We start from the raw sequence: 21,348 nt of genomic DNA on the forward strand, positions 1-21,348 counted from the left end.
GATCTCACTACAGTGCCCTCCCACCCATGCATCTCCTTGCTCTATAAAATCTGTAGACCAAGGTCTGGACTTTATGGAGAGTAGCTGTGCAGCTGCCTGGCCGTCGTCCACCCAATCCCCCATCAGCAAGTTACCCTGAATAAAACTCTGTGAAAATTGGATAGAGTCACCTGCTTTGTTCTCCAGTCTCTAAGTACCTTCTCAGTTTGGGGGTTAATTTACTGTCCCTCCCCCACCTTCTAGCAGTTGGTAAATAGCAAAAAAAACTAAAAAAATAAAAGTAAATATGAGGACATTAACAATCAGGTAGGGAGGAAAGGAAAGAACTTGTAGTTACTACTTACTTTTCTTTATCATGTTTTAGAAGAAGTGACAGACACAGATGAAGTTCACTATAAATTTTAATCCAGGATAAAAAATGTTCCCTAAAGACACAACTGAACATCTTGTATTAGAAAATAAAATATAATGATCAAATTCAATTTTGTAAATACTTCTATGGCACAAAGAGATTTCCCTCAGATCCTGCCTTGTAATTGTTTTGTCTGCTTTCTGAAAACCACACCATAATAGCAAATTGTATAAAGAATACAAGTAAAGCTTGTTAAAATGATTGTCACAGACGTATTGTTTCCTAATACAAAGAACATGGAGTTCATTCACTCACTGAGTTCATTTTATTCAATAATAAATTCCCTTATGTAGAATGAATTATAATATGACACGTTTATCATGAAATAATCAGTGAACTCATCAATACTTAGGACACGGACAAACTTCCATTTTAATTACATCAACATAGTTATTTCTTAGGTTCTGGCATTATCAATGTAAGAAAAAGCACTTTTTCTTGAGGCAGAGCAAATTAATGCACTGATTTGAAGTATGGCAAATCTAACAGTTATCAGCATTGCTTTCAGAATTCTGAGGCGTTTGAGTGGAAAAAAAACTATAGCCATAAATAAAAAGGGTTATTGTCCTTTTTTCAGAAGAGTAACAAGTTCTGAAAGTTTCTTGATATTCCATAGAATAGGAAGAACTAAACTTTCTTCAAATGTTTTAAGGTTGAAAATTACAGTTATTTAGGTTTTTTGCCTCATTGAATGAAATTTCAAAAGTATTTAACTGATAAAACCTAAAATTTGGCTAGGAATTATGAATTTTTGAAAAAGATAATTTTCAAAATACAGGCCTTCACATAAAAGGCATGAAAAGGGCATTAAAAATTCATTTTTACCTCTTGATAATACCTAGTAGTTCGTGCCTCGCTTTCCAAAGTAACAAATGTTACTTTGTTAATTAAAAATAGAAGTTTCCATATTCAAAGGATGGGCCTCTTCCCTTTTTAAAACTGATCAGGCTTTCATGTGCTAAAAATGCTGAAAACCACACACATCGAAACGCAGTCTCCTCCCAGAGGAACACACATTTCTAAGGTCCCATACCCCTGAAGATACAGGAGATGGGGAACGTAGATGTTCCCTTCTCACCATGTGACACTAACTATTCCTGTATGTCTGTATTTCAGGTTCCCTTCAAGAGATTATCAGAATTTTAAAAAGGGAAGATTTCATCTTATAGTAAAATCAGACACAATGCAGGTAGAATACTACCAAGAGAATTACAGACTGATTGGCAAATCACCTAAAACAATTTAAGCTTTTTACTTACACCCCCCTTTTAAAAGTTATCATATGACAATAGCTTCAATCTATAAGAGTCGGTAAAAAAAATAAAATGAGGTGCCATGTTATATTAATTAAAGTATTCCAGGATAAAAGAAAGTAAAAAACCTGAAGATAATTTCAGTGCTATAGACATTTAGAAAGTCATAATTATTAAAACTCTGAATAAAACAGTATTGAGAACAGGTACATCTCAAAACAATATTTTCCCCACCTTGGAAAAAATAGGCGTATTTTAAATAACCTGAAGTATGATCTACAGATTAGATACCATCCCTAAGTTTTTTTCCTGCAACGATGTTTTGCTCTTAAGTCTCTCATGTCCATGTTATCGATCATTGCTCCTTTATGCTGGAACAAGCCTCTGTTTGTTCATTAATTTTCGGTATATCCCATCTGGTTTTGCAAGCAGTTCCTCGTGCTTCCCGCATTCTGTAATCTTCCCTTGGTCGAGAACAGCCACCGTGTTGGCATTCTTAATGGTGGACAGACGGTGGGCAATGATTAACACTGTTCTTCCCGCCATGAGCCGGTCTAGAGCTTCTTGCACAAGGTGCTCATTTTCAGCATCCAGGGCACTTCAAACCAGAAACCGTGTGAGAAAGCAAAGACGTCAGTCCATGCACACTACGCACTCAAGAGCTACCCGTTACTCACGCAGTTGCCCCAGACATTTTCACTGTGATCAGAATTACATATACTTCTACGATCTACTTTTTATATTCCAAAACTACTACAGCAAAGAAACCTGGGACCCTTGATTCCCACAGACCTCCTGTCACAGAAGTAGAAAGCACTGGGTACGGCTGCCGCTGAGCGTGATCGGGGCTCATCACAAACATGACTGATCTGAAACTAGATCCTTCCACCCTGACTGGGCCTGTCCACTGCCTCCCAGGTGTCACTATTCAGCCAGACCCGGTCACTTTCACATCGAAGGGGGAAAAACAGCATTTTCAGCTGTAACACTTAGAAGCACAGAATAGTAAGTTTTGGGTGCAGGAAGAATTGGACTGTACAATCACATAGTACTAAGATATGCTCACCTGGTTGCTTCATCGAGGAGAAGAATTTTGGGATTCTGAAAAAAGAAAAGCATTATTTTTAATTGTTAATATGTTTTTCATGTTGTTTTCTTCTGAAAGGGAACACAATTTTATTATAAAAACACACACTCTCGGGGCGCCTAGGTGGCTCAGTGGGTTAAAGCCTCTGCCTTCAGCTCAGGTCATGATCCCAGGGCCCTGGGATCGAGCCCCGCATCGGGGGGGAGGTCTCTGCTCAGCAGGGAGCCTGCTTCCTCCTCTCTCTCTCTGCCTGCCTCTCTGCCTACTTGTGATCTCTGTCTGTCAAATAAATAAATAAAATCTTTAAACACACACACACACACACACACACACACACACTCAGGGCGCCTGGGTGGCTGAGTGGGTTAAGCCTCTGCCTTCAGCTCGGGTCATGATCTCAGGGTCCTGGGATCGAGCCCCGCATCAGGCTCTCTGCTCAGCGGGAAGCCTGCTTCCCCCTCTCTCTCTGCCTGCTGCTCTGCCTCCTTGTGATCTCTCTCTCTGTGTCAAATAGATAAATAAATAATAAAATCTTTTAAAAAAAAAAACCCACACACACTCTCAGTAATAAAAAGAAATGAAGTACTCATACACAATCCAGCATAGATGAACCTTGAAAACATTCTGCTAGAGAAAGAAGCCAGACACAAAGGGCCCCACAGTACAGGACTCCATCTGCAGGAAATGTCCAGAACAGGCATGTTACAGAGACAGAGTAGCAAAGTGTTCACCTGGGGCTGAGGTCAACAGAGAAGTAAGAGAGGAGGCCAGGTGTGACTGGTGAAGAATCGAGCGTCTCTTGTTAGATGTTCTCCACGTTAGATGTTCTAACATCGATCAGGGTGACAGATGCACAACTCGGAACACACTGAAACCCACTGAACCCGCTTTAAACAGGAACACTGTATAGGATGTAAGTTACATCACAATAAAGCTGCTATGGGAAAGAAAAGCACAGACTCCTAGGTGTGTGAGTTAAGCCCACAAATGGAAGAGTTAGAGGCGACGCTGAACTGCTGTCATGGGCGTCACTGGGCTGGACGTTGTTTATGGTGCCATTTTACCCTGCTGGCCGGTCACCCAGCAGTGTGAGGCGGGATCTAAAGTGAGTGAGACAGAGTCTAGATGCTCAAGGTCCTGCTTGTAGTTTAGTTAGGAGCATCACATAAGACTGAGAAGATGTAAGAGTCAACTGATGTCTCGAACACATTAAATTCTAGCTGTGCCTAGACAAGAAATGAAAACAGATGTCCACACAGACACCTGTACGCTACTTGCTCTCAGAAGCATTATTCACAACAGCCCCAGCCTGGAAATGTTCACCCATCCAAATGTTCACCACTGGCGAATGGATAATCAAGTCGTGCTGTGCCCCCACAACAGGAGATATAGGACAGACATGGACAGACCTCAAACACATGATACTCACTGGGCGGTTAAGCCTCCAATTCTTGATTTCGGCTCAGGTCATGATCCCAAGGTCGTGAGATCGTGGCCTGTGTCAGGCTCCACGCTGGGAGGGAAGCCTACTTAAGATTCTCACTCTCCCACTCCCTCTGCCCCTCCCCCCTTGAGAAAACAAACAAACATCATACTAGTAAAATAGGCAAGATGCAAAGGCCACATCTTGTCGGACTGCATTTATCTGAGATGTCCAGAAAGGCAAATCAGGACAGACGGAAAGTACATTGGCAGCAGCCTGGGACTAGGTGTGGAAATGGGGAAAGATTGCAAGTGGGTACCAGGGATCTATCTGGGGTGACAGAAATGTTCTCAGATCGGACTGTGTGATGGTTGAGCAACTGTACACTAACTAAAAATCACTGAAGGGTACATTTAAAACTGGTGAGTTTTATGGTATGCTTCAGTAACGCTGTTTCTTTTTTTTTTAAACATCACCTATAAATCTGAGGAGGGTAGTTATATAACAAAGCAGAAGGCTATCATGTCCTAAAAACCACAACGGCTGGGGTCTTCAGCTAAAATGGCCTTCCTCTCCTCTTGGGAGTCTTGTGTTCCAGTCTATACTAAGTTTAGCAATTGACTATAGATTATACAAAGAATCATACTTGTGTTCTTTTGATATTTTTATAGAATCACTGTTTTGCTTGTTAGACCGCATACTTCTTCACAGAGGTCCATGTGTTAAACTTTTCTCCCTCCAACAACCCTAGCACAGTACCGGGCCCCTAACACCCAAGAAATACTTGTTAAATTCGAACAACATATATTCAGTGGAACTCCCAACTCACCTGTCACGGGAACTATCAACCATATACCTACCCTCCCCCTCCGAAACAAAAGGAAGAAGCACAGTAAATTACAAATTATAAGGTCCCTAATTAAAAATGATAATAAAAAAATTCTGGCCAAGTGGCTTCAAGCTTACCTTAAGCAGAGCACGGGCAATCGCAATCCGTTGTTTCTGCCCACCTGACAATGACAATATATATATATATATATATATATTTTTTTTACAATATATATATTTTTTAAACTTGAAAGACTTAACAAAAATTCTTGGTAATAGGTTTTTCTGATAAGCTAAGTGGCAATTTGAAGGCAGCTTCTTCCGGTTAGTCACAGCTGAGATAGACAGTATTACAAAAACCTATTTTAAAAAATATATTGTCTCCTCATCCACCTCAAAAGTAATAACAACAATGATCACAGCTAACATTTACATTTATTGAGGAGTTCCTATGTACCAGGCTAAAAGCATTACAATGTTATCTCACTCAGCCTTAAAAAAAAATCCTATGAAGTACATCCTGTAACTATTCCCTTTCCACAGATGAAAAACCAAGGGCACAAAATAACCAGTCCCGGGTGTCACCGTTGGTAAGTGGCAGAGTCAAGGTCTGAGTAAGCCCCTTTGAGCCACCCTTTTAGAACTCAAATTCTACTAAAAGCAAGGGAAGAAACTGGGGGTTGGGGGACAGGAGTGGGTAAATGCAGACGGGACAGAGGCAGGCACTAGAACATCTCTGAGAATTCCTCTCCTCATCTTCACCTCACACCACCCTCTCTCCTTTCCTCCAGGGAACGGGACCCTCAAGTTACAACCGTAACTTACAAATAGTACTCGGGACTCCTCCTGACTTACTTCATTTTAGAAAACTCACTATATTTTTGGTGATGAAAACAGTCCTTTCTGGTTGATTTTATCGGATGAAAATCCGCTGGACACTACATGACTTCATCTAAAAGAAGCTCATAAATGATGAACTGAAATCAAATTACATCTGAAATGTGTGGTGCTCCTGAAAGCTGTCCTCAAATAGGCAGCCCCGTGCTCACAAGGGAACCAGGGAAATCCCTTTTTTGGGGGAACCTCTGAAGTTGGCGAGGGTGTCGGAGTGCTGTGAGGTGGGCTGGCTGAGCAGTCAGCAGGGGGTTTTGGGTCAGCTCTGAGAAATCCTCAGTGCCAACTGGTGCACTGGGCATCTGTCACTAGATGTCCTTTCTTCTACCCAGAAAGTGACCATGGGTTGACACCTTTGGTTATTTCACTCCGAAATGGGAGCTTGAGAATCCTGATACAGGGAAGGCCGTGAGGAACCTGTTCCAAGGGAGGAGGTGACGTGCTTGTTGGACAAAGTGAGGTAGCTCTCGGCCCGACCCCCTGATACTCAATAATGTCACCACAAGCAGCTGAAACTGGTTTTCTACCCAAGGACGTGTTTGAGAGATGCCAGAGCAGTTCATTTGTACAAAGCAATGTGTGATTCTACTGCTGCGACCTTGCAAATCTATCCAAAACCTTTCTTCATCCACTGCCTATTGTTTAAAAAATCATACACAATAAAAACATGCCTGTATTAAATTTTCTGTGGTCTAACCTGAAACAAAAAGTTTTGAGTTGGAAAGGACTACTGCTCTAGTCCAACTCGGCCACCTTCATCTGACACGGAGGCATCTGTCCTCTGCTCAGATACTCCAGTGACAGAGAGCTCATCGCATGGAAGGGAGCACGTGGCAATAATTGTAACGAAGAAATTATCTGTGCTTACCCCCCGATTTCTTTCCCTTTAAGTCTGCTCATTGGTCCTACTTCTGTATTCTAAAGCAAACAGAATACAAGTTTTTTTCTTTCCCTCCTGAAAATATGGTACCCAAAATGCACTGCACTGCAATGTGCTCTAACATCCGAGGGAAGAGCGACTGAGCCTCAGCCATGAGTCCTGTCTGCGTCCAGCACAGGGCGTGGCCCACTGCGCCAAGGGCCAGATCCCGACCACTACCTGTTTGTACGTGGCCCTCAAGCTAAGAGTGGTTTCCGCATTCTTAAAGGGTTGTTTAAAAAAAAATCAACAAAGGACATGTAACAGAAACCACCTGTGGCTCATAAAATCTCAAATATTTATTCTCTGGTGCTTTACAGGAGAGTCTGGGGACCCCTGGTTTAACATGAAAGCACAACATGGGGAACAGAGAGCTCTTCGGTTTCAGTTCTGCTCCGGCTCACAGCCCCTGCCCCCCTGAACACATCAGCCTGTCACCTGTACCTCTCTTAATTTCGGCCATTTTCAAGGATCTCAAGTTGAAAGGACGTTTTTTCCCTCAGATGAGAGAAAAATCTCATCTCATACTTCTGGAGTATGAGACACTCCGTGGGAATTTGGGAATGCCTTTGAGGTGGAAAGTGAAGGAAACTGGGGAGCTGTCCACATACAAAAGAGATTTTAGAAAGTAGAAAAGATAGAAGCGCCTGGGTGGCTCAGTGGGTTAAATCCTCTGCCTTTGGCTCAGGTCATGATCTCAGGGTCCTGGGATCGAGCCCCACATCGTGCTCTCTGCTCGGCGGGGAGCCTGCTTCCTCCTCTCTCTCTGCCTGCCTCTCTGACTACTTGTGATCTGTCAGTCAAATAAATAAATATCTTAAAAAAAAAAGTAGAAAAGCTAATCTCATAAACTCTAAGGACAAAAGCTTAATTAGAAATTAATAGTGCTGTATGAAATGCTGCAGAGTTCTCTGGAGCAGAGAGTTTTGGGGGCCAAACAGTAACAAAAAGGCACCTGAAAGGAGAACGCCCTTTTCTCCGACCACAGTGTTGAATCCCTGGGGGAAGTCTCGGATGAAAGCACCTGCGTTAGCTACATCAGCCACTCTCTCTATCTGCTCGGCCGTCACTGAGGAGGGGTCGTCTGCACCGTAAGCAATGTTCTCAGCAATAGAGCAAGAAAACAAAATTGGTTCCTGCAAATTGGAAACAAAGCATATTTGCTGCAAATTTCAAAACAGACTTCAAACATATCTAGGAAATGCAGTGAAGCTTAATACAGTCCTTACCTCGAAAAACTATCAAATTGCTCTCAAGGAATACACAGTCGGCTGCTGAATAACACAAATGGTAGGGGTGCTGACCCCCATGCTGTCGAAAATCTGAGTATAACTTTTGAACTCCCCCAAAACTTAACCACTAAGAGCCTACTGTTGACCGGAAGCCTTACTGATAACATAAACAGTGGATTAACACATATCTTGTGTGTTATATACATATTCTATATGGTATTCCTGCAATAAAGTAAGCTAGAGAAAAGAGACATTATTAAGAAATCCTAAGGAAGAGAAAATACATTTATGGTACTGTACTATAAAAAAACCATGCATATGGGGTCCCATGTAGTTCAAACCCATGTTGTTCAAGTGTCAACTTTACACTCTTTGTTTAAAGATTTTTTATTTATTTATGAGACAGAGAGAGCAAGAGAGTGTGCACACGTGCACATGCACATGAGTGGTGCAGGGAGCAAGGAGCAGAGGGACAGGGAGAGGGATAGGCAGACTCCACACTGAGCACGGAGCCCAACGGGCTCAATCCCAATACTGGAGCTGGAACCAAGAGTCAGACGCCAACCACTGGGCCAGCCAGGAGCCCAACTGCATACGACCTTGATTCTACTTCCTCATTCTCCATAAATCTGCCCAGCTGACTTCTAAAAATTTCATGTTCTTCCATGAACAGGATTGATTTCACCGAGATACTGCAGGAAATGAGATCCCAAGACAGGTGCCCGGCAGCCAGCAGATACTTCATAAGTGTAAGCTCCTGCCCTTGGGAATTGTCAGGTATGGAAGACACCGGCTCTATCTGTATTTTCCAGCTGCGGGCTTCCCACTAAGGATCGAGGGGGAATCCCCATCTCTAATTGTTACTTTTTGAAATATACACAAACCAGGTGGGAACACGACATTTTAACAGAACCCTGTGGAATGGTCCTAAAACAGCAAATAAGCCTCCAGCTTCTTTTCTCCATCCCTAAACAATACGCCCTGCTGCTATCCTTATACTGCCAAGCCACCCCCATCACTGTCCGTCCTGCTCCTCAGCCGGTGGAGTGGGGTGAGGGGAAGTTCATTAGAGGGAGAGGCTCGGAAATGAGGGAAGCCTCAGGTCTGTCTGTGATGCACACAGCCTGATAATAAAGTATCAGCAGCTGTGTCAAAACTTCCCTGCACCAGATGGTCTCATGAAAACAGCCTCATTAAAGTGACCATATTACATGGACATTCTGCCTTGAAACCAGCAACCTCTCTGCAAGGAGACCCTGGCTCTCGCCATCATCGTTGCTTGCTTATCCCTGAAACCTATTATGTAAAACAGCAGACACTGCCAGTGACGAGAATAGGAATTGGGGAAGAGTCCGTAAAAGTTAGAAAGTTCTATCACTTCCGCCCATCCTCTCTGAACCACCTGCATTACAAGGCTACACTAGTCCCTGGCTTTGGATAAAAAGTTGGTTTCAACATGTTCAAGTCTTTAAGGTGGTCAGGATACAGCACTATTTACAAACCTAAAAAACATGCCAGGGCAGATTAGTTTAGCATATCTGGAGAACTTCCATTCCTCCTTCTCTTTTGAGAGGTTCAAGTCTAAAGAAAAAATAAATAATAAAAGCAAACTTAAAAGACAGTGTAACAAAAATAAGAACCTCTCTTCTTACCTGACTCACTGTCCCAATCTTGGATCTCAGCCAGACTGGATTTAGCTGACGGATATCATGGCCATCGAGACGGATAGTTCCTTGTAGAGAGGAGAGGAAAGTCATGGAATGTCATGGGGCCAACGACTAATGTAAACACTGAAAGGATCTGGTGGAAAAATTCCACATTCAGTTCTTTTAAAGATGAAAAGTATGTTCAAAATCTCCAAACAGAATCTAAAATCAACATATTTCATGGAATTTCCCTGTCTACTGTCTCCCTGCAGTGGTTAGCTGACTAGCCCACCTGCTAGTTCATCCATCCAACTCACTTCGTTGCAGTGATTGACTTCCTTCCTGGACTGACTCAGGGCTCCCCCAGAGGATTCTAACTCTGGAGCTTCCTGACCACGTCAGCATCAGCAACCACCTTGAAGTTCTGTGGTGACGTTTTGGAGAGGTGTCCTGGAAATTCAACCCTGGCAGTGATTTTTTTTTTAGCTCTTTTATTACTCCTTAAAATAGCCCTGCCTGCATAAATAAGGTCAGAGGAGAATCATTATCCACAACCACATATCTGATATCAGAGCAGAACTTTTCAATAATCAGATGTGGTTCTGTGACCCTAGCTAACAGAATTAATTCTACACCATGGAGGGAACTCAACAATGCTTGGGGACGGCGATGATGGTGACTAAGACACACTCTTTCTCTGTGGTGTGGAATCACACAAGTCAGCTGTAAGCTTTCATAAACTAGCAAAAACCTGAGGTCTTTGACTTAAATAGTACAAGTGTTCTATAGACTACGCAAGGCTGGAATTTACATGTAGTTTCTCCTCTCCTTGACTTGTTCACCATGATAAAGAAACTAGAGGCTTCATATTCTGACTTGTTTGCATTCACCCGACTAGGATTTTTCTAAGTTCAGAATTTTATAGCAAGGAGAGTGAATCAAAACAGGGATTCCAGAGGCAACAGTATAGTTAATACCTATTTTAACACAGTTGGTGATTCCGTGGGTCAGGATCTGCAAGTTGAGTAGTTATCTGGCACATGACCATGGTCTTAACCAAACGGCACAGATACAAAGATCGTAAGACAGATGAATTTTAAACGAGTGATGTGATTTTTACTAAGAGTTGTCTTCTTGTTGAGAAACATCACTGTCTTCTCAGCCCAAAATCAAACCCACTAATATGGACTATCTACTCCAGGCTCAGATACGAAGAAGGATACAAACTTTATGTGCAGTGAGGGATGTTAGACATTTCACAATATACACTCATTGAATCAAGCTGCACACCTGGAACTAATATGTTATACGTCAATTACATCTTAATTAACAAAGGATATAAAGAAATAAAAGAACATGTTCTTTGCTCTAACAGATATAATCCAGTTAAAAATAAAAACCAGAATAAGAAGAATCCATTAAGAAAACCCATACTACCTCAAAATAGTTTCCGTAAGGCAGTCACACAGAAGGGACCCCCGGCTGCCAAGTCACCCGTCGGCATGCTAGCCACAGGGCAGTTCACGGGCAGATGCACCCTGAAGGCTTCCAGAGAAGCTCTACAAGCTGAACGGCTGGCACAGAGTGGTACTTACTCCACGGTGCTGCTCAGGCCCATGTGGGGCACCTTGTTGGAGCTGTGGAGCAGCCTTGCCCATCGTCTCCCAGGAGAGGGGGCATCAGAAGGGGACACCGGCATGGGAGACGAGGAGGTAGAATTCAGGAAGTCACTCGGGACTTGAGGAGGTCAGACATGAACCATACACACTGCCTGCCAGGCCTTTCATGTCTTCTTAAAAGGGACACCTTTGGGGCACCTGGGTGGCTCAGTGGGTTGAGCCTCTGCCTTCAGCTCAGGTCATGATCTCAGGGTCCTGGGATCGAGCCCCGCATCGGTCTCTCTGCTCAGCAAGGAGCCTGCTTCCCCGCTCTCTCTGCCTGCCTCTCTGCCTACTTGTGGTCTCTGTCTGTCAAATAAATAAAATCTTTAAAAAAAAAAAAAAAAAAGGGACACCTTTATGTAAGGGGCTTCTTTCCTGGGAACCAGTCCTCTGGGATTTCACAACCCTCACGCTACAGGTCTTTGCATGATTTCGTCCTCCCCCAGAACACGGGAGTTCAAGGGCTCTGGAGGGTCCTGCCACCTAGCACGGGACGAGGCACTCACCAGAAACGGGGTCATACAACCTCAGCAGAAGGGACACCACTGTTGATTTGCCAGAACCACTTGGGCCAACTAGCGCCGTGACCGATGCTGATGGGATAGAGAGGCTGAAATCCTGGAATATGGGCACCTCCGGGCGAGCTGGATAGGTGAAGTGCACATTCCTAAACTCCAAAGTGCCCTGGAAGCTCTCCTGGTTTAAAACGACCCCTTCTGCAACGGGACGGAATGCGAGTCACTTCACAGGAAGATCAAACCGGCAGCAGATCTCCGTCCTCCCACCGGTCGGACCGTACACAGACGGCGCCGGCGGCAGGAGGAGGCCTTGACCCTGCTCGGCACCCACTCCGTACGAGGCACGATGCGCATGCGCTCGTCTGATTCTCACAGCCTTGAGCGGCACAGGTGACAGGACACTGCCTCTCCGAGACAAGCACCTGCCCAAGCTGACTGGAGGTGGAGCTAGCTTTCACCTGGGGAGAGTCGGGTTTCAAAGCCCATTGCCTTTCCTCTATGCCTCTGGAGCTCCGCAGGTCCAGAGTTCATCTTATCTACTCTAAATAAATATTCAAGACAGGGACGGTAAATGGGTAGGCCTTGCACAACAGCTGCAGAGCCTGGTACTACCTTGCTAATGACTTGGGAAAAGCTGCTCAGTCCCTTTCAGCTGCATTTATTTCCTCCAGCCCGTCACACTGGAGAATACTGGGATTTCAACTCATGATCTGGGGCTAAGCGACAATGTCCTGGGAGTCAGTGATGAGGAACGGTTACTGCTCCGGGCCACACAGCTCCCCCAGAACGAGCTTCCAGGAAAGCAGCTGATAAAGGAGATTGCTCTAGCCAATTAACACCAGCATCCCCTAGCCCACTACCCAAAGCCAAGAAATTCAGAGGCTTTTATATGTGTGGTCTGTCTTCCTTTCCCCCGATCCTCCCCACTGCCCAAACATCAGAATCACTATAGAAGATCAGTCTGCTGGACCGGCCAGGGCCTTTCCTATTTGCAACCCTGGGTGGTACTCGCTTCCTTCCTGCTATTGGTGGTAATGAATCACCTGCAGGGACGGCACACCACGCGGTCAGCCCCCACGCTTCCAGGGCCATCCTCTGCCCAGCTGCGGTACCCGCCGACTTCCTTCCTTTCTCACTGCCTGCCCCTCTGATCACCCTTCTCTGCTGTGTGGCAGGGAGGACATCCTTCCCATGCTCATCCTCTGCAGGCACAGCAGGGCGGTGGTCTAAGTGTCCAAAGCCACATTCGTTTAATCCCAGCAAAGAACAAACTCATGGGAGACCCACCATTAAAAGGCTGCTCAGGCTCTCTCTCAAGAAGCTCCCAGAGGCGTCCCCCGGCACCCAGCCCTTTCATCAGCTCCGAGTAGAAAGAGCTCAGACCTGAGGACAAGAAGCAAACATATCCATCACCAATGCCAGGAAATGGCCATCTGCTACCCCCAGCCCTTTGCAAATAGTAACAATAAGTTGCTTTTAATATAAAATCTGTTAACTTTCAAAAAAGGATTTGAGGCAACTACCATATTCAAATTCCCTGTGTCATACCCTTGGTTTGCCCTCAGCTTCTCCTCTAATTTCATTGATTTCTAATAAAGATAAACTGTTTAATTGGGAATTCACAAATACAGATAGCCATAGTAATCAACCACTGAATTAAAATCACAATGTCACAGAGAAAATCCACCTAGTTGAAAAACATACAATGTAAATAAAATATAACACTTACTTAAAAGGAATATAAAACATCTAAATATTCATTTTAAATTCCTATCCACAAAATCAAACCCCCCTTTTCAGTCACTCAACAAATAGAACTTTTACTAGGCTAAAAACTGAAAAAGAATTTGGAAAAGTTAAATATTCCAATGATCTCTTTAAGGTCACCTTTGAACTATGAATTAGTTACGACTTAAAGCAAACAAACTCCAAGTACACTAAGCCATGTAAACAGCAAGAATGTACACTTGCAACACTTTCCCTCAATAAGGATGCTGCAAAAATGCTATTCAAATATTCTTCCTAAGGTACTTTTGTGCATACATTTGTGGAAATTTGTGCAAAATACAGTGGATTAAATTCTTTAGGTTAAATTAAAAATGCACTGGGCATAAATAGATCCAGATAAACAGAGTCAACTAATTGACAAGTGAGCAAAGGTAGTTCAATAAAGAAAGGACAATCTTTAACAAATGGTGCTGGAACTACTGGAAATTCACATGCAAAAAAAAAAAAAAAAAGAATCTAGACACAGACCTCACACCCTTCACAAAAATTACTCAAAGTGGACCATAGACTTAAATGTAAAAAAACAAAACTATAAAACTCTTAGAAGATAAGATAGGAGAAATCCTGAATGACCATGGATTTGGTGATGACTTTGTAGATACCACACCAACACATGATCAATGAAAGAAAAACTGATAAATTAGACTTCATGAAAAGCAAAAACTTGAGCTCTCCCAAGAAAATGAGAAGACAAGCCACAGAGTGGGAGAAAATATTTGTCTAAGACGTACCTGCTAAAGGATAGATATCCACAATATAAGAACTCTTAAAACTCAACAATAAGAAAACCACCCAGTTAAAAAATGGGCAGAAGACCTGAACCCAAAGACCTCACTAAAGAAGAAATACAGATAATAAAAAAGCGTATGTAAACATAAAGATATTCCACATCATATGTCATCAAGGAAATGCAAATAAAACAACAGGGAGACACTCCGCACACCTAATAGCATGACGAAAACCCAAGCTGCCAACGTGGTGAGGATGTATGTGGAGCATCAGGAACCCTCACTCACTGCTGGCGGGAACACAACACGGGACAGCCACTTTGGAAGGCGGTTTGGCAGTTTCTTACAGTAGACATACTCCTGCCGTCTGATCCAGCAACCTCACTCCTCTGTGTTTACCCAGAGAAGGTGAAAACTTACGTCCACATGAAAATCTGCCCATGGATATTTATAGCATCTGTACTTACAACTGCCAAAACTCGGACGTAACCAAGATGCCCTTCAATATGTGGATGGACAGATATACTGTGGTCCATGAGACAATGAAATATTAGTCATTGCTAAAAAGAAATGAGCTTTTGAGCCCTGAAATTGGCATGGGGGAACGCTCGGTGCATTGTACTAATGAAAGATGCCAATCTGAACTATGTGACATTGTGGAAAAGGCAAAACTACGGAGACAGTAAAGAGATCCGTTGTGAAGGGTCAGGGGATGGGAGGAAGAGGATTTTTAGGGCAGTGAAAGTATTCTGTATGATGCTGTGATGATAGATACATGTCCAGACCCATATACAACACCAGTGAACATAATATAAACCGTGGACTTTGGGTGATAATGACGTGTCAGTGTTGGTTTGTCAATTATAACAAATGTAACACTCTGGGGGAGGGGAATGTTGATCGTGAGCGAGGCTGTGCTCATGTAGAAGCAGGGGAGATAGGGGAACTCTCCCTACTTTTCCCTCAATCTTTTTGTGAACCTAACATTCCTCTAAAAAAAAATTCTACTAATGCAAAAAAGAAGGGAAGGAAGGAGTTGAGGGTAGTTCAACACAGTAGAGTTTAGACTCTGAAAACTAAAAACAACAAAACAAAATGGCCCTGGATAAACAGTTTGTGGTCTCTCCACACAATGGAGTGTTAGGGTCACGGAAAGTAATGAAGCACCAAGCCATGCTACAATGTGGGTGAACTCTGAAAACATTCTGCTCCGTGACAGATGCCAAACGTACAAGGCCACATAGTATGTGATTCCATTTATATGAACTAAAGCAAACACATGGAGACCCAAAGCAAACTGTGGTTGCTAGAGATTGAGGGAGGGAGGGATGTGCAAACAGACTGCTTAAGGAGTGTGGGGTTTTCTTTTGAGATGACAAATATATTTGGGAGCTAAGGTGAGGTGGGGGTTGCACAGTGCTATGAATGTACAAAATACCACGGACCCGTAACTTTACCCGCTCCACCAGCACACGGCAGGTGTTGTGCAAGATGGCAACCACAGATGTGGGCTGGCCTGCGGCTCCGAAAGCAAGTCACCCCTAAACCTCGAGCACAAAACCTCAGCAGCACCTTCTACTACGGGGGAGATAACCAACTCCTGGCAGACGGAAACCGTGTGTCCAACCTACTTCTGTGCAAGACACAGCTGTGAACTTGTCAGGACAAAAAGTAAGGCAGTGAACACACCACAACAGACGTGGTTTCTATCAGGCCACGTAGTTTGGAGAAAAGAGGGTGGGGGGAGCAGAGGGACTTAGAAAGATCAAGTCAGCTCGTGGCAGAAAACATTAAGCTGAGGGCCACAGGGAGGGGACGTGGTGGTGGGTCGATCCACTCCGAGGCAGGCCAGAAGGCCCGAAAGAACGTCCCCTCCCAGGAGTGAGACCCTCCAGCCCAGCAAGCTCAACCCAGGGGTGGAGAGAAGAGCCACACCACCTCAGCAGGTCCTCCCGAGCTGACCCTCTCACCACCCCAAGCCACTCAGCACCCTGCACCGTCCTAATCAGGTTCTTCTTCGAGAGCAGCCAGCAGAACTGAAATGCTATTCTCAGGGATCTCCGGAAATCTCAGTCCAGAAAATATCGTCACTTGCCTGCAGATGTCTAAGGAAAGGCCTCTGCCTTTAAGCCCTGACAATAAAAATCTCAGGTTGAGGTGACACTGTGGGATACCAGACTTCCGATGACCAGACCTCAAGCTATTTATCTAACCTTTCCGTCTCAGCCTTCACAGACAGGAAACAAAAAGCAGGAAATCACTTGCTCCTTGTTGGCTGGGCCTGCCGGAGAAGTACAGAAAAGAAAACCTCGCAGACTTCACACAGATTTGCCTCTGTGGACCCTGCTTCCCTTGAGCCGGGAATGGACAACCAAAGCTGGACTCAGAGATTCCTGACAAAAGCAAGCAACTCTGTCTCGTGCACCTTCCAATTTACGCTTTTTGACTGTTCAGCAATTTTGAACAGGGCGAACTTCATACAAAACTACCACTACCACAGGACTGTGGGTTTGTGGACACACCTGCTCAGCACGGTCCTTTCTCCTTCCCACCGTCTAGGGCCAAAGCAAACACACAGTCTTAATCCTCGAGTTGGAATACACGGCTCCAGTGTGACCCTGAGCTCGGTAAACTGCAAGAGGCCTGTAAAAATCCGCAGTTTCCCTGCCAAGGAGCTGCCCACCTACATGGGATCACACTGATCTTCCCTCTTTCAAAGTTAAGTTGGACTACTGTTCTACGAAATGTTTTTTCAGTTGGAAGTTAACTGATGAGAGGTGATGTAATGGGAAAGTTAAATTTTTATTTCAGAAACAATAACCTGACTTTTAATCTATAACTCCCAAACCTATTTAGATTATATACCTCCAATGCTCACTCCAACCCAGAAAGCATACAGTAGGAAGGATGAGAGTTCACCCACGGTCATCTGGGCACTGCCCATCAGCAGCCCTCCTTTGTACAGGACAGAAAGCACGATCAGGTTCCCGGAGAGCCCTGTCTGTCAAATGAAGAAAACAGAGACATCAAGTGGGAACCAGAGACCAAAAGTCTACAAGGATTAAAATGGCTTATAATTTCCTTTTTGCATTTAACTATCGCAACAAGATTTTTCCAAAGAGTATGTTTTAATCTGAATTTCAAATAAAAAATATTTCTGAAATATTGCAGTGTTGAAGGAAACAATCTCATCAACATGAAAACCTAGAAGCTAGGACACCCATCTGATTCCTGTTTTACTCAATCTGTTCAGTTTGCAAAGGAAAAAACACCATGAAGAACTCCCTCCATAAGGAGGAGACGAGTACACAGCTAATATGTGTGTTTACATATTCTAATGTGACACCCCACGCAAAGCTGGATAAGAGACAGAGTCCCATCTGTCTGATCTGCCTTGAACGTTGTTAGGTGTGTGGTCTCTGGTCAATGCTGCCTTATCTGGGCCTCTCCTTCCTCCGTGTCCCTAAATCGTGACCATTACTGAATCACCTGAAGTTCTTCCCAATTTGAACACGCTATGGATTTCCCCTCACGGTGACTCTGGTTATTCCGCAGTGGGTCTCAAACTGCCTGCATAAGAATGACCCACAGGCCTGTCTCAAACAGATGCCGGCCCCCGCCCCAGAGCCTCTGGTTCCTAGGTCTGGAGGGAAGCTAAGAATCTGCATGTCCAGCCCATTCCCAGGTGAAGCAGATGCAGGTGGTCTGGACCACACCGGGAAGCCTGATCCCACACTGTTCGGGATCAGTGCCACTCATCATTCACTGCCTTTTGTTACACGTAGCGGTTTTCCTTGTCTTTCACAGAAATAGTTTATGAAGGCTCACACCTGGTCTTGAAGTGGAATAGAATTATTTTCTATCCATGACGAAGTCACAGAATAAAACTGTCTTTCAGTCATAACGTCCGCCCTTTGCACTCTTTTCAAAATGATCTACTTACTGCTCCAAAGAAGAAAGCCCGAGCTAATGCTTCTTTCCTTGCTAACTGCATCACGTGGTCCATTTTGCCAGCGTATTTCTCTATTTCAGTCATTTCTTTCCCAAAAGCTCGAACAGTTCTTATATTTCCAATACGTTCCTCAGCTAGCTGGGAGAATAATAAACACATTTCAGGGAGAGGAAAGTCACATTTCAAGATTTCTACAGGCAAGTTAAAGTAGGACTCGCATTTTTAAGACACTATCAGTAGAAAGCTGTTTAGGATACACGACTAAGTCAAAAACAGGTTACGAAGCAGAGTATATGAGCAATCCTATTTTTGCAAACAAATATTTATCTATACATACCAACGCCATATATATGTAGACAGACAAACAGGAGGGCTAATAGACACTGAAATATATTTTAATGCTGAGAAAAAAGATAGATAAAAAGGATAGACTCTAAAATGTTAATAGCATTCATTCTGAGAGACAGGGTTGTATGTGTTATTTTCCCTCTTTATATTTTCAGGTTTTCAGTTACAAACACACACGGTGTTTGTAACATGAAAATGTGAATTATTTTTAATTTTTAAAAAATACAATATTGGATACTGTTGCAGGGCTTTGCTTATTAATTAAAAGGACAGAGTGTCATGCAGAAACTATTTTCAAAATATAATTAGCTTTTCCATCCTAGAAAAACTAGCAAATGGTAAAGAACTAAGGAGTTCATACATTGTTCAGTCACGTGGGATCCACTCCAAGGTATGGGTGGTACTAGAGTTTAGAAGGCAGAGTAATTTACGTTTCTAGGATCTTGAGGGCTAATTGAAGAAAAGTAAGTAGGTTTTTGAAAAGCCTAAGTACATCGCCGAGAGCGTGCCCCCTAGTACGCCACTCTGAGTTCCTTCTGGTGGAGACCACACAGGGGAGCAGCCTTTACCTGAGTGGCTTGTGCCAGGGAATCCTGCGTAAGTTTGGTTAGTTTCCGTAGATAACGTCCGTAAATCACAGCAAGGATGGATATTGGAGGCACCACACTCAAAACAAAAGTGGCCAGACTAGGTGAGACAAAAAACTGTCAAAAACAAAAGCCAAAGGTGTTCATTACACAGAATAGCAAGACATTCTCATGACCTACTGTAAGAGTGTGTGTGTGTGTGTGTGTGTGTGTTTAAATTAATAGGCAGGTTTGAAGGTTGAAGGTGCTGTCTCTAAATTGTACATCCTGTTTGGGTGGAACTTTTCGGACATCTTCAATCTTCCCAAAACTCCATGAAAATGCAGCATGCCACACAGGGGTAAGAAGACAAAGCTGCTGAAGAAAGGATGGAAATATCTGACCCCATAATGCTGTACCATTGCCAATACAGTGCTGTTGCACAGTAGACCATGCTGTTCACAGAGAAGGGGCAGGCAGGACAGGAGTCAAGGAAGGAGGCCCACGCTGCTCCGTGCTGACCAGGCCTCACCAGGAATTCTGTATTTGAGCTTGGATCCCCTCAAAAGCACTGAACAACCGAGCGACATGCCTCACTGAAATGACCAAGACGGCAAAGACACACAAAAACCCACACTGAATAAGAGACGGAAGAGGACTGCCCGCAGGGATTACAGCTAACAAGTGCAGGGAGAGCTGGAGCTGTTTCCACGGCTCAGAGGAACGACGTCTCAGCAGGATGGATGTGGACTCGACAGGAGGAGTTTCTAACAGTTGGAGATGCTCAGGGAGGAAGTAATCAACTTCCATAGAAATAACACAGTGGGTCCTATCAACCCTGCAATTTGGTGACTAGATTTTAAATGGCACTAGCATCTTTTCAACAAATTGTTAAAATCTGCCAAATCTCATTTGCATGGAAAATAGTATAATCAGCATAAGTCTTTGTTAAAAAGCTGAGGAAAAGGGGTGCCTGGGTGGCTCAGTCTTTAGCCGTCTGCCTTCGGCTCAGGTTATGATCCCAGGGTCCTGGGATCGTTCCCCGCATCGGGCTCCCTGCTCAGCGGAGAGCCTACTTCTCTCTCTCCCACCCCCCCTGCTTGTGTTCCCTCTCTCGCTGTGTGTCTCTCTGTCAAATTAATAAATAAATTTAAAAATCTTTAAAAAAAAAAGCTGAGGAAAAGTTGCACACTGAAATGCACAGCAACAGACGGACCAACCGATCATTCATTCATTTACTCGTTTGACAGCTCGTTAACCCAATGCCTACATGCAGCACACGCCATTCCAGGCACCTGTTAGATAACTGACCCATGCGGAGTTTTACCCAAGGGGAGAGCTAGAGAGCTAATGGGTAAAAGAGGGACAGAGAGGACTATTTCAGGTGTAATAGGGTCTTGGACGAGCAAGTGCACAAAGGCCCTGAAGCAGGAATTAGCTTGGCACCTTCAGTTTGTGGAATGACCATCCACCCCGGCCCCGAGCAAGCAAGTCATACAGTCCAGCAGGGTCCCGGGATGATGGCTGCCAGCAGGACACACGCAGGGTGAGTGACGCGATCACAGCAGGCCTGATGGTTCTGGGGCCTGAGAAGGCAGCTCAAGAAAACCATCCACATGGGGTGTCCTCTGCAGTGGGGCAGGAACAACACCAGAACCTGGGGGGACTGTCTCAGAACCACCCCCTCTCTGTGCTCTGGTTCCATGCTCGGTAGGAACTTTCTGAAGGTGCCCCGTCACCAAAAAGGGGTGTTGGAATAGCAGGAAAACACATATTAATGCAGGAAGGAAGATCCCATAATGTAAAGGATTAAACCTGCAGTATGGTAGAGACACTACTAGGTTCTCGTGAGCAGGAAGATCCTAAGTCATCTCCAGGGAGCTTGTGAGAAGCGAAGAATCCCTTTGTTCCTCCAGAGCTACAGACCAGGCTCCAGGTGATGCCACCTCATGAGGCCCTGTACAGGCTGAATGTCTGTGTCCCCCCAAAATTCATATGTGGAAGCCTTGACCCCAGTGTGGCTGTATTTGGAGATGGGACCCCTAAGAAGGTAATTAAGGTGAAATGAGGTCAGAAGGGTGGGGCCTTTTTAG

General features: G+C 44.2%; 1 protein-coding gene across 2 annotated transcripts in view; it reads right to left on the reverse strand.

Moving 5' to 3' along the window:
* Positions 1-383: 383 nt before the first annotated feature.
* The window catches only part of ABCB10 (ATP binding cassette subfamily B member 10), a 34,610-nt gene continuing 13,645 nt past the window's right edge, over positions 384-21,348 (reverse strand). The window contains exons 4-13 of one of the 2 annotated variants that reach the window (XM_080822690.1): positions 19,259-19,393; positions 18,333-18,479; positions 17,255-17,390; positions 13,161-13,256; positions 11,862-12,071; positions 9,701-9,780; positions 7,772-7,952; positions 5,142-5,185; positions 2,732-2,766; positions 384-2,263 (exon numbers count right to left, since the gene is read on the reverse strand). In XM_080822690.1, coding sequence (XP_080678816.1) covers positions 2,032-2,263; positions 2,732-2,766; positions 5,142-5,185; positions 7,772-7,952; positions 9,701-9,780; positions 11,862-12,071; positions 13,161-13,256; positions 17,255-17,390; positions 18,333-18,479; positions 19,259-19,393 — 1,296 coding nt within the window. In that variant the 3' untranslated portion in view covers positions 384-2,031. The remainder of the gene's footprint in view (positions 2,264-2,731; positions 2,767-5,141; positions 5,186-7,771; positions 7,953-9,700; positions 9,781-11,861; positions 12,072-13,160; positions 13,257-17,254; positions 17,391-18,332; positions 18,480-19,258; positions 19,394-21,348) is intronic. The other variant, XM_080822689.1, reaches the window with a different exon arrangement.

This window comes from Martes martes (genome assembly GCF_963455335.1).
Source record: "Martes martes genome assembly, chromosome: 14".
Taxonomy (NCBI): Eukaryota; Metazoa; Chordata; class Mammalia; order Carnivora; family Mustelidae; genus Martes; species Martes martes.